The sequence below is a fragment of the Aspergillus pseudodeflectus genome (assembly GCF_044049435.1).
Source record: "Aspergillus pseudodeflectus strain CBS 756.74 chromosome Unknown BJX68scaffold_25, whole genome shotgun sequence".
NCBI lineage: Eukaryota > Fungi > Ascomycota > Eurotiomycetes > Eurotiales > Aspergillaceae > Aspergillus > Aspergillus pseudodeflectus.
The window spans coordinates 427,941-441,243 of NW_027263801.1; the positions used below are offsets into that span (position 1 = coordinate 427,941).

Consider the following 13,303-nt stretch of genomic DNA (forward strand, 5'->3'; position numbering starts at 1 on the left):
CCCAGCGGTACGAGGTTTTCGCGTCCACAGGGAAATCTATGACTCACGCCACACTGGAGCTGTAAGGAACGTTTGATTGGAAATAGAATCGTATTCAACAATATAAGAAGCATGAGGAACTCTAAATGGTTCCGCTACGCGGAACCGACTATATACAGGGGTTGTCACGTGGTGATGACCTAAGCGGGGCGAGGCCCGTGACAAGCCGTGACCATATCCTCCGTGACCTGGATATGATCTCCTTGCTGATCCAGGACGAGCGAGGGTAGTCATATTTAGATCATATTAACCAACATTTTCAAGACCATGTTGTCTGTGATGTGGATCTTATCCTCTTGTTAGTCTAGGAGGAGCGCCATGATCTCCTTCCTACTTTACTAATTTATTCCTGTAGCCATGACCACATCCTCTGTGATCTGGATCTCATCCCTTCGTCGCTCTAGGAGGAGTCTCATGATCTCTTTTCCCCTTTGCTGATTTTCCGCTGCATTATCGAGCTTGGTGAACTCTCCCTGGCAGCAACCGATGGGGAACCGCTTAATGACATCGGGATAAAATGGCCATTTGTCGACCTAAAAAGGACCCTACAGGTACATACTTCCAGTACAAGCTGCCCAGCGCTTTTATGCGATTTAGGAATACTCTTGTATTGTTGGCGCAGGAATACATATCATCGCAGACCCCCCCTCCGTACCCTAGCCAGTAAAGTGGGATTAGTTCCGATATGCGCTCAATATCATCAGGCATGTTATGGGCCAAAGCTATGACGACACCGATCAGGGGGTGCGAAGTGCCACGCCAATCACGCGTAGGTACGCCGCTACCCGATACATACAAACGGCATCCTGGTCGTTTTCCGTTTGGTGGTAAACACACTCTGATTGCAACAAGGGTTATATAAGGACTATGTAATGACTAGGATTATCCCTGAAGTCAACAGATTCTTAACTCTCAATTTCCTCTTCAGTTGTTAGTAGCTTCCACAAGCTAGTAAGGCCATGAGTTCTAACCAAAAACCAATACCAGAAGGGTACATCTCTTATCGAGACTCCGATCACTCCGCCGCGCTCTCAAAGGCCAACCACGCAAGGGCCGTGGATGTACTATATCCGCGGAAGACTTACGATAATCGAGCCACATCCAGTGGACAGTCTTGATCATCCTAATATAGCAAACAACGGAGGGGACGGGTAAGCCATCGATGGTGTCAGATAACACAACCCCTGTGCATTGTGGCAAAGAGACACGCTTGTATCTATCTATCCAGGCGAGCCCGATCCAAAGTAACCGAGCAAACCACAAAATGGTAATCCTCCCGCGGCCCCTCATGCACAACCTTCATCTCATCCAGCTCAAACCCCCACGCATCCGCAACCCGCCGATCAGGCCTATACGCGGAATCGGACCGGAAACCCAGCAGCGGCCTACTGCTAGAAGGAAGAGAAAGAGTAGAAGCATGACAATCCTCGATCACACCCCGGGCACCGCTAGTAGTAGTAAACGTGAACTTAGTCCGCGGCGAGCCCGCGACGCTGAACGTTATCAGTCTCAGAACAGGCATTCGGCGGGACGCGTACCCGAGGGAGACGAAGAGGCGGTGGAAGTGCTCGGTATTCATCTTCTCGCGGGAGATCTCGTACTCTTCGCGTAGCCACCGCGATTCAAAGATTTCGTCGCCGGTTGCTGGGTCGGGGATGTCTTCTTCGTCTCCAGATTCGAGCTCGTAGTCGAAGAGCCATTCGCCTGTGAAGGACCTGGTGTCAGTTTATCAGGCCGGAATCAGGAGCATGAGAGACGGGAGTTCATACCAGATGGTGTATACTCCGCGACGCCGTCTAGGGCAATAGTCTCTAGGTGCGGCCAGTACAGGGAAGATGACTCGGGCAGAGGGTTACCGCGCTCGTCAAGCGGAAAGAGAAAGTCCATGTCCACAGACATGAGTCTTAACCTTAGTTCTCTCAGGTTGCACGAAAAAAGACGCAAGCTGGACGACAGCTCGTCGATTCCCTTGGCCGACCGCAAGTCTAAAGCAGGAAGCGTGTTTGACCAGGGCTGCTCAGAACAGCCTACACATTCGAAGACCTGAAGGGTCGACGGGAGCCTTGAGAGTCCCGATGCAAGTGCTGTGTGTGTCATGTCAGTTTTCAAACTTTGTACGAGTAAACAAGATGCAAGACAGTCAGACCAAACATACCTTCCCTACGCTCCCGCATATATTCCACATGATCCGGCCGCAACTGGCCAGGCATGTCCAGGTGCAGGCGCCGCAAAGCAGCACAGCGCTCTGCGATCTGCAAAAAGGCACCAGTCGCAATCCCCTGCGATCGATATGAGTATTGGACGATCAGATGGTCGACGCATGAAACCTCAGTCAACATCGAAGCATCCCCGCTGGGAAATTGCGCGCGATACGGACCAGTAACACGTTCTCCACGCAGCTCACCTTGCCACTCCTTAGCGTTTTGGTTTGCTTTGGTTTCTGGTTCAAGCATTCTGACTCGCCCCTGGACTTCCAAAGCTAGGGAGATCTTTGCATCTTCTTTCCATGTTGTGAGAAACTCAAACAATGACGATATGCCGGCCTGAAAAGCCTCGTTATTCGCGTCTCTGAGTGCGTTCTGCTCACTGTATCCCTCAAGCTTCGTCGCTCGGTAGTCGGGGATATTATATGGTATGACGACTGTATATTCCACGCGGCGAACAAAAGATTGCCGCATCTGGTTCGCTAGAGATTTGAATCGAGCAAGAGATATGAATCCATCTTTGGGTTGAAGTTCCTCACTCTCCACTTTCACTCTGCGGTAAATCAAGCGCTCGAAGACGGGCTGCAATTGACGGCAGACGCGTACACATTTAGTGAGAGATAAGCGGTCATTTTCAAGGTATAGAGCAATATGTGCCCATAGCTCTGGTGGGAGGTGATGCGCCATGATGGACTGAGGGGTTGTGGGAAGTACGCCGCTGTACGAGTTTTAGAGAGCTTCAGGGCGTTCGGGTTAAGGACTGAAGGAAGGTAGGGCAGCGTGGGCGCTAAGCCCGACCAGTCCGGAACGGGCGCAAAAAAATCCAAGAACAAAAAACATACAACAGTAGGGATTCGCATGTGGTCACCCACCATACTACTAACCTACCGGCGTGTGGCTTAAGTACGGCTGAGCGGACGGGAAGCCCTGTTCTCCACACCCTGTGGTCGTATGTGCTTAAGATAACTAAGACTGAAATTATATGCGAGGTACAAGACAAAAAATAGGCAAGTAAGACGGGGATAGTTCATTTTGGCGCAATCTCTAGCCAGGTTGAGAAGGCGGAAATGTATATTTTTTTGGGGTGGATGGCCAGACGGGCGGTCCTGTCGTACTTTTCATATGGGTATTTTATCATGATCTACAGGGGTAGTCTTTGTGCACCTCCGGTTGATATTTGGTACAAGAAGTGCGCCTGTTGACTCCGAGTCCCTGTTACACTTGTATGACTGAAGAATATGGCCTACGGCTGACTCGCGTATTTCATCAGTTGGTCTTTCAGCCACTTTAGGATTGTACGGCCTTGCCCCCAACCTCGTCCTTTTGAGGTGACGGCCCCTGAACTCAGAAACTGCTGGAATCAGGTCAAGTCATTCGCTCAAGCGTAGTCCACAGCCGCTAACCTTACCCAACCAGGTGGCCCAACAACAGCACAAATCTGCTGAAACTTCTCCCTTTGTTCGTACCAGCAATGTACGTTCCTTAGGTGGAGATTTCAAGATGAACTTCTGTCTTGTTCAGGGCTAGTGTAGCTACTTCAACACTCTATACCGACTTCTGTTACAAACGGACTTCGTTTGCATACAAACGTAAACCGAGAACATCGGTCTGACTCGGAAAGTTGCCACCCTAAACAAGGAAGACGCGGATCTCCGAGACCTTCCAAACGCTCGACATGTCTATGGGTAAGCACCACGTGATCCAGGTTCTTTAGATAGCTTTTCTACTCCTTGATATCTTCATTAGTGCTACTCACATGTATCCTTCTTTCACATCTGAGCTTTCTGCGGGTTTCTATCCCCTCTTGTCAAAGTCTGGTTTGAAATTAGGGTTCCAACAGTGCATGGTTTACTCCGCGGTTCCGCATGATGCGCATTAATACTATATTCTGTGATAATCTCATGCGTGAGTATGATAGAGGGTCCTTCTCTCCTTTTGAGACCTCAGGCCGCACGTATTACTGAGCACGTAGAATGGAACAAGAAAGGTCATGGCGTATCTAGGAAAAGAGGATAGCCTGCTGCCTTTGTGAAGGTCAACTTGGGGCAGAGAGGTAGGAAATTCTCATCATCAAATCTCAAGGCTGAATAACCAACTCCTCGGCAGTGGGAACAAGTCCCCGCGTAAGTCCCGACTCAACCAACAGATTCTCCCTAACAATCTCCTCCCGTCTCGCCTCCAACTCATCCACATCCCAATTCACCGAAACATACCTCCCTGAAAGGAAGCTCTTATCTCCACTACACATCCACACCGCGCCCGCGGCCGCAAGCTCCACGGTATCATGCAAAAACGGCGCAATAAGCTCAACGCTGTTCCCCATATCCGTAGCAACCATTCCCGGGTCGAGGTTTATGGCCGTGATGGACGGGTGCTCGGCGGCGAGGAACTCGGTGAATTTGTTCAGCGCGACTTTGCTGATTGTGTAGGAGTCCATTGTCACGGGGTTGTTTTGCGTGGAGACCGAGGTGAGGTTTAGGATTGTCCGCTGCTTGTGGTGCTCGGGTTGCGTTTGGTCTGATTCGATGGACTTGAGAAATGCTTTTGTGACGATGAGGAGGCCTTTGACGTTTACTTCCTGGATGGATTAAGGTTGGATATTAGCAGGAGCTCCGCCTGGTCTTCACCTTGTCCTTGCGTCATCTAAAAGGAGGATGGAGTGGAAGGAGGATTCAAACGGACCTGGACCTTCCAAAACGACTCAACACTGGACTCAGCAATCGTCTCCAGTTTACAGTAACCCGCATTGTTAATAAGGACATCAGGCATGCCGACCTGCGCAACAATCTCTTCAAACGCAGCACCAATCCCGGCCTCGTCGAGGACATCAACGAGGATACGGAGGACTTGCGTCGCGGGACTGATCTCCTTGACCTGCTTCTCTGTCTCGGCCAGCGCCTCGGCAGAGCGTCCGAGGAGCGCAATGGCATGTGCGCGCGCCTGGGCGAATGCGAGTGCGAAGCCCTAGCCCTTGCTGTTAGAAGCGCCTGAGACTGACTGAGATGTACCATAGTGTTCAAAGCTGGATCGGTACTCACCCTTCCCAGTCCACGTGTCGCACCGGTGATTACGATCACCTTTCCACTCTGGGATAGTTCTGGGCGGGTGGGCTGAACAGCGGGGTAGATATCTCGATGGGCGGTTTTGGTAAAGGCCATTGCCTTAACGAAAAGGTTTGGGTCGGCCATTGTTGATGCTCGTAAAAAGGACTTGGTTGCTTGGAAGCAGTTGTAGTTGAGAAACCAACTCGCTGACGCAGGCTTTATATATCTTGTTGATGCAGCTTATGAAGCACATCTGAGGCGGATTAGTGAACCAGCCGAATGAATGGTGCGCCTTACCCCTCGTCCATCAACATTAGTCAGTAGCTGCCTGTGTTCGCTGACATCGGAGTAGTACTTACTGCGTTACCGTCTTTTGCGCAGGATCTATGGCACGAAGGAACCTATCACGAAGAAGAATCATACCAACCCATTTTACGGAGTGTCTTTCGCTGGTAGGATAGTGCAATCCTTCCAACTTAGATTCACTACTGCATGTTCTTGCCATTCGTCCACTCTTGACACCCGGCCAGCCCGCGGCTCGAATCACACCTCATCCCGTGTCGCTAGACCACCGAGTGGCTCCATACCCGCTAGCGGACATCCTATCGCAGTTCGCTTCCAGCTCCCCGACGGTGCAATGGGAATAGATTGCGATAAGACTCGGCCCCGGGTTTATGTGGGACCAAAAAGTCTCCGAGACCCCGCTCAACGACCATTTAAGCAGAGAACAATCAGAAAATCGACACAACATTGGGGACAAGGCTAGGCGTCCCCAAGCGGCTGATGAGGCCCCAGAATTGATTGCGCTAGTGGAGCTCTTCCGACGGGCTCGACACAGCCTGCGACTGGACCGAGCAGAGAGCCACAAGGAGACCGGACATTACTTCATTAGTACCTCGTGCTCAACACTCGACATCTCGTCGTAGCGAGCCACTCACCATGGCGATGAAAATTCCATATGACTAGTCCTGGAACCGTTGCGGCACGAATATACTCGCTAGGTTAGGCACCAGCTGGGGAAGTGGGACTCCCTTGTCATGAAAGAAGGCCACAATCTCTCCATCAGCTCACCGCTAGTACAGTTCTAGGACAAAAGTTTCCGTACACTATGGCACCCAACCAAAATATATAATCGCGCTTTGACCAGTAATTCAGTCACCATACAACCAATTTAGGTAATAAAATTATTTTAAAAATATACGCTTAATCGTCAGATCTCCGCGCATCAACTAATATTAGTTTTAGCAATTAATATCTAGTGTACCAGCCACGAGCAGCGATGCAAGCCTTTACGCGCCGTGGCATCGATTCAATCAACCCGTTAAAGTATTCCTGTGATATCTTCGCCCACGCTGCATCAATTGTATCAAGATAACGCTTATATAGTTTGTCTTGATCCCCTATATACGTCGCTAGGGCCAGATCAATGTCAAATATCATCTCTTTAAGTCGATTCCACGCATGTTCAATGGGGTTCAAATCAGGCGAGATAGCCAGCCACTCTAGTAGAGGAATTACTTCATTATTTAACTAATTCTTAACCACCTTTCCTGTATGTATAGAGGCGTTATCTTACATGAATAATAATCCTAGTTCCCAAATTATAGGTAGTTGCTCCTGCAGCATCTTAAGATATGAGAAGCGAGAGTAACCCTGGCGCTTTGAATTCTCGTCCGCCTCCATTATCACGATATCTGAGCGGTTTCCACCCCAAATCAATGCCCAGACCATTATCTTGAAGCCTTTAGACTTATCATACGTCTGTATATATTCCTTCTTCCACTTCTCACCGTAGTGGTTGAGCCTAAAGCACCAGCGATGTCACTCTCCACGCCCAATTTCAATGCTGCATTCATCGCTGAAGATAACAACGCGCCATTGCTCAACAGTCCAGTCTTCTCGCTCTAAACACCATTCAAGACGCGCCGTAGCATGCTTCTCAAGTAGTTTAGGCCTCCTTTTAGCTCTCCAATGACCATATCCTGATTCTTTGATCGTTCGGAGGAGGGTACGGTCGGAAACAGGCACGGGGATTTAATCACGAATTTCTCGATAACGAACAAACGGATTTTAACGAATGATGCGTATAATCAAAGTCATAGTTCTAGCGTTTATTTTCCTAGGCCTGCCATCTCGAGATCTTGTTTCCCCGTTGGTTCGTCGCGTGGTTTGTTCGAGCGTGTATTGGACCGTTGAGGGCGGAATCTGCAACTTCTCCGCGATCAGGCGAATTAAGTCCCCATTTAAATTTAGCGCTTCAATTACACCTCTTGTATAAGGACTTAACTCATTTTTAAGCTGCCTATTCGCATCGATATCGGCCAGAGGCCTGCGTGGCGTCGACATTGAATTTTTGAAGTTGGTGAGTTGGTGGTGGTGACGCGCGGCGCGCTAAAAGTGTACGGAAACTTTTGTCAAGGGGCTGTAGTAGATTTAGACGTTTGCAGAACCTTGGTTATCGACCTTAGCCTGCGGTAGGCAGTCCGTTCAAACAGGTTGACCATCTACCTCGGAGCGACTACCAGAAGTTGGCAAAGTACCGGAGGTATCACAAGAATATGTGGATGAGTTCTAGCAGGTAGGCTAGCGAGTTCCTAATTTCTATCTTGACTTGTACCTGGCTCGATTGATAGAATAAATCTCTCATTGATGGAACCCATAGTCTGATTCGTCTTATCGAATCTAACCATCCGATCTGTCGGTGCTTGTCCGGTTTCGTGGCGAACTACTTCACACTCCTCATGTGCAGCCTTGATGAACACACTATGGCTACCTGCATAGCAACGATTACAACACTAATCGACAATTGACACTCTGCCTGTAATGATCTTTCGAAGAAAAGTTGGACTTGTTCACCTACGCACAGTGGGATAGATCGCATTACCCGCCTTCTCCAATCCTAAGGACGCCTCCAATGGATATTGAACCTCGATCGTGTCAAGAAATGCCCGGTTGCTGCGGAAGAATGGTTGCCGCATCAATTTCTGCTCGGCGTGTATATGCAAGATGATGAGTTCTGAGTAAAGTGCTATCATCCCTGATGAATTAAGTGCGACCTTATGTGTGACCGGAATGGAAGATATATACTGACCGGATAGGCCGCTCCCTCTTCACTAACAGAAGACAAGGTCGCAAAATCAAGCTCTCTAACACAATGGCCTAATACAATTAATACTCACGACCCTTAGTCGGCAAGCACAGTTTATATCGGACACCTTGCCCCAACACCACGGCGGGGACCATCGACGCCCAGCTGGCGCAGCAGGGCCTGCATCCTAACACGTCGGTCGCTCCATCCTCCCATCTTCCGAAGCTATCTTTCTCTCCTCTCGAATCGAACCGAACCGAACTAACCAACCCGGTATAAATAATCCCCACAAACCGCGACGACGGCTCGAGCCGATATTTCGGCTTCATCAGGTTCCCAAACGAGCACGAGGCCCAGACGGCGATCGACATTTTCAATCAGACCCAGTAGGTGCACGTATCCTTCCTGCTTCGGGTATGTTCTTCTTGATGTGGGAGCGCGCGCTAATGGCGAATGGGTGGATGGATTTATAGGATCGACGGCACCATGGTGAAGCTTCACTGGGGGAATGCAGTCTGGCTTCGGCGCGGGCGGTGGTGGCTCGGGGTCTGGCAGTGGGTATGGTTCAGGATGTGCGTGTGGAGGATAGCTGGGTGGAGGGTGCGCTGGCAATCCGGAATATGGAGGGTAGGTTTAGGCGTGGGTGAGGGAGCTAGGTAGCACGCCGCCATCTCGTTGCTCTTGCGGCTGTATGATCCCGGCTGTAAACTCGTCTGGGTTTGAATCGAATTCCATTGACAGTTCACGTTTTCTGGCAGCGAAGGGGATCCCCGGCGCGGTAAGCTTTGCCATGTGGCACGCGCTGAAACCCTATCTGGACTTCAGAATGACCTCATCAGCGACTGTAACAGTAGCACATCCGGGCATTGTAGCTTACTATGTATCGCACAGTATAATTGTAAGTTGAAGGATCGACCGACCAAGCGGGATTGCACGACTGCACAGGTGGATTTTCTGGAGCCAGCAGGAGTTTTCGGCTCGCCTTGCCGGAGAAACAAGCCTGGCCACCTCATCGGATCAATGAAACGAGCAGGGCCCGGGGTTATGGACAGTGTTCGGGCACTGCGGCCAATCTCTTGGTATTGTCTCTTGCGGTCGGAGGAAGAACGAAGGTTATCAGAATGGTGTAGGCGCGGTGATACTGATGCAAGGTGTAACAGTGGTCCTTCAACAAAGCTATGCATTTCTGTACGTGGTGAAATTTTAGCTCTCTGTAGACGTTCTCTTAACAGCAAGTCGGGTGCCCGGCTCTAGGCAGAGAAAGACGCCTAGCTTACCAAGGCCCCTTTGTCCACACCCACGGCCAGTTCTGAGGATATAGGCCCAGTGGTGAATATGTCACAGTCTTTCGCCGGCTAGGAAAGCGTAGTTCTGGGTATGGTAGTGCCGTAATTCGTGCTGCCTCTCTCGGACCGAGGCTGTCAAATTTTGCGTCGTGGGTTGAAGGGCACACAGAGCGGTTTCGAATTCGGATTGCGGCTTCGGAGAGGGGAGCGCATGGGAGCTGGTATAAAGGAATAGAGAATCAAAGTCGGAGCTGATGCTATCGGTCTGAGGGTCGTCAGTTTATGGCGAGGGGACTTTTGCGTCTAGAGATAGCAACACAACGGACATACCTTGACCCTGCTGGGCAGCGAGACACGACAACACAAACCACGGGCTCTTCCACTTTCCTCAATCGCAAAGGTGGCTCAAAAGCTCTGTCATGCCCTTCGTGCTTCTAGGTTCTTGAGAGCGCAAACGTTCATCAGATCGCCGAAAAGGCCAGGTAGCTTAGAGTCGGGGGAAGCGGACACACTGGATTGATGTTTTGGAATGCTTTCTGTCAAAACAAACCTACGATCGAGCAGCTCAGGCCCAGAAATCGACATTTTTGATGCCCTGGGCAGAAGCTCTTTTGGCCCGATAGACATGCGTCCCTTCCGATACGGTGCCAGAGAGCAATTAACCGTTCGAACGAGCCCAGAGCACCATTTTGTGGCTAGAATTGAGGCCATCGTCAAAAACCCTGGCCCTTAAAGCGGCCTCTGTCTTCCCATGAAGCAGCGTTACTTGTCCTAATTGCGTTATAGTGAATGGCATTTTCTTCTCACAGGGTTGTGACCCTATGTAAACACATTCACTGTCTCCTCTTTCATCGCCTTGCACAGTCAAGTTATCATGCTTTTAACGAACAGTGTCTTGCGCACTATAAATAACAGATTTTGTCTTCCTCGAAGCTCCCTGTTTCCTTCCTCCTCCACCCACCTTCCATCTCCCAGGCTGTTTTCTCTTCCACTTCTCTTCGGCCTTCAAGCCTTCAGTATCCCTTCCATTTCCACAACCTTCCAACATCTTTCACTCAAAGTCAACCGTCAAGATGCGTATTGTCATCATCACCTTCCTTTTGGCTCTCCTTGCCACCATGGCTGCTGCCGTACGTTTCCTCACATCCTCCCCTCTCTTATACTCCCTTTCCTACTTCACCTCAGGAGAACCTAATTAACACGCATGACCTCACTGCAGCAGCACACCGTCAACTGCTGGGGCAAGGCCATCCACCCCGAGCTGAGCCGTGTCCAGGAGGCCATTCGGTTCTTCGAGCACACCATCGACAATGTCAACCCCAGGTTCCCCGCTGCCGTCCACGCTGGCCGTCACTCGTGTGTCGAAACCTACTGTGTCCACAAGACCAGTATTCGCTACTGCAATGATGTGAGTATCCCACTTTGCCCACCTAACACACCTTACCCTGCTGCCTTCCTTCCCCTTCATGGTAACACTATGCTGACTCCTGTTCGTCCTCCCATCTAGTCAAACCAGGGCCGCACCATGCCCCTCCAGAACATCATGGACAGCACCATTGTGATCTCCAGGGAATGCGTCACCGACCACGAGGGCAAGAAGGTCGCCGGCGGTGTCGTCGATCATCCCGACCATTGGTCTGTCGTCGTTCAGAAGGATGATAGCTGCACTGCCGAGAGCATCCAGGATATCCCGGGTATTCAGAATGGTACCGTGGCCGCTGTGGGTGCTCAGGGTGATAGGAAGGAGTAGCCGTTCTGACGCTCTCTTTGGATGATTGGTGGTACTGGTTCTGATATCGTCTCGTCCCTCTTCTTTTTCTTTTGTCTCTATCGATGGTCTTGTGTTGGCCGATGTCTCTCCTGTCTTGTCTTGTCTTTAGCTAGATCAATGCAACGTTGCTGCTGGACTCTTCCGGTTGCCGAGTTAGTTAGATTCGCCCAGACTTGGACGGCAATGAAATAATGCCTTTGATCAATTGCTGCTCTTCGAACATGCCGGACTTTCTCTGCCTAGACACCACGCCATCCTACCCCTCGATCTCGATGTCCAATCCTGTCAATTTGTCAAGCCAGTTTTGTTGCAGAGCAACACCCGTATTGTCGAACCACCGCCCTCGAGGAACCGGCTTCGTCTGTCCTCTGAAGCCCAGTACGTACCAATTGCCCTTTCCCCGTCCATCGCTGCGTCTACTAATAATATAATTCCCCCCTCTTCCTCCTCAGGCCCGTTGTCGAGCTTCCCACCAAGGCGCAAGGTTTCGTTCCCACGGTTTCATACCCTCGCTTTCTCCGCACACTCCGGCTGTCACCACAATCCGACCGACCCCAGAGAAGCGCTCCGGAGCACTAATCCATCAGATCGGCACCGAAGACACAACCCTGAAGCGACTCCCAGCCGTGCGGAACAGTCTCCCAAAACGACACACAACTCTTGTCAAGCGTGCCTCAAGCGATGGAAAGAATATCGTGCAGCCAGTGGAAGCGGCGAGTCGGAGCTACCCCGCGATAAATTCCTTCGAAGCGCGGACTCGCGGAGGACGGTCGACTTCAACGGCACCGACATTGTCGGATTCGTCACAGTCTAGGAAGGCATTCACACAGAATTGGCGATCCCGAGCGGAATTGAGAGAACAAAGGACGAAGTTACTAGATACTGTCCCCTTTGGATTGGGACTGATACAGGAGACATGACAGCTAGTACGACTAACACGGAGAAAGCTAGAGAGAGGCCGCTGGAGTCCCAATTTCAACTTTCCCCATAGCAGATACTCGAGGATTCAGACCGGCCATCCATGTCCAGAGGCGGAACACCAGTCGTACGAGCTACGGATGAACTACAACTACTCGAGGTTTACCCACGACTCGCTCCAGCGATGGAAACTGTGCGGCAATGGTAACACCCCGACCCGGTCGCCGGCGTCATCGACCCTGGTGGCTCTGTGACTGGGAAGATAGGATTTATCGGTAAGATGTCTACTCAACCTCACTAGCCACCTATCGTGCAGAGACTGATCGCAAAGTTATAGCAAGACAGAAACCTCGTTGCTAAGCGCCGAGGCAGTGACGCCGGAACTCGCGTATCGAAGAAGATCTGCAAAGCATACTTGGTATATCCCAAATTTCACAAACCCAGCCGAAAGGCTGTGAAACAAAATACACACATTTAAGGTCAACAAGGACGACAGAGCCATGACCAAACGTATTTATGGATTGATGGACGAGCTTTTTGTGCAAGCTGAAGAGATGGAGAAACGGACAACAGCGAGTAACACGGCAGTATGGCTTTCCGTACTAATCCATGAGACAACCCTCTCCAAGTCTACGGACCTTTTCAATGCAAAGACTGGGCTTGCATTGAAGACATACGACGACGTCTACCGCCGGTGGTCGGTTGATCCAGAGACAGCCGCCACGTTCTGGGAATCTGCCTGCGCCTTTCTTGAAATCGGGTCTGGGCACCGCGGTGCTGCAGTCTTCGCCGGAGACGCCTTCGAGGGATCTCCCTTCAGGGTCCAAGAATTATGAATTTGGACCAAAAGCTCACGCAATATAGGGTCAGTTCCCCCTGTTCGCCCAATCCCTTTCTTCCCCTTCGAAACATTCAATCTCGCTGAACTCATTCTGGGCCAGGCCACGGACCGT

At 50.7% G+C, this 13,303-nt stretch overlaps 3 protein-coding genes across 3 annotated transcripts; 1 reads left to right on the forward strand and 2 right to left on the reverse strand.

The window, feature by feature from the left end:
* Positions 1-1,048: 1,048 nt before the first annotated feature.
* BJX68DRAFT_276270 (uncharacterized protein) lies at positions 1,049-2,960 on the reverse strand. The gene is made up of 3 exons (XM_071048056.1): positions 2,195-2,960; positions 1,809-2,123; positions 1,049-1,743 (listed from the first exon to the last, which is right to left on the reverse strand). The coding sequence occupies exons 1-3, from the start codon at positions 2,928-2,930 to the stop codon at positions 1,256-1,258; spliced, it is 1,539 nt and encodes a 512-aa protein (XP_070898455.1). The 5' UTR covers positions 2,931-2,960; the 3' UTR covers positions 1,049-1,255.
* A 1,360-nt stretch (positions 2,961-4,320) lies between these two features.
* Positions 4,321-5,431, reverse strand: BJX68DRAFT_255795 (SDR family NAD(P)-dependent oxidoreductase; the record flags this gene model as incomplete). Its single annotated transcript, XM_071043099.1, has 3 exons — positions 4,321-4,821; positions 4,926-5,207; positions 5,282-5,431. 3 exons carry the CDS (start codon positions 5,429-5,431, stop codon positions 4,321-4,323), a joined length of 933 nt encoding a protein of 310 aa, XP_070898456.1.
* A 5,303-nt stretch (positions 5,432-10,734) lies between these two features.
* BJX68DRAFT_267623 (uncharacterized protein) lies at positions 10,735-11,411 on the forward strand (the record flags this gene model as incomplete). The annotated part of the gene is made up of 3 exons (XM_071045861.1): positions 10,735-10,791; positions 10,881-11,069; positions 11,178-11,411. The coding sequence occupies 3 exons, from the start codon at positions 10,735-10,737 to the stop codon at positions 11,409-11,411; spliced, it is 480 nt and encodes a 159-aa protein (XP_070898457.1).
* Between the last annotated feature and the right edge of the window lie 1,892 nt (positions 11,412-13,303).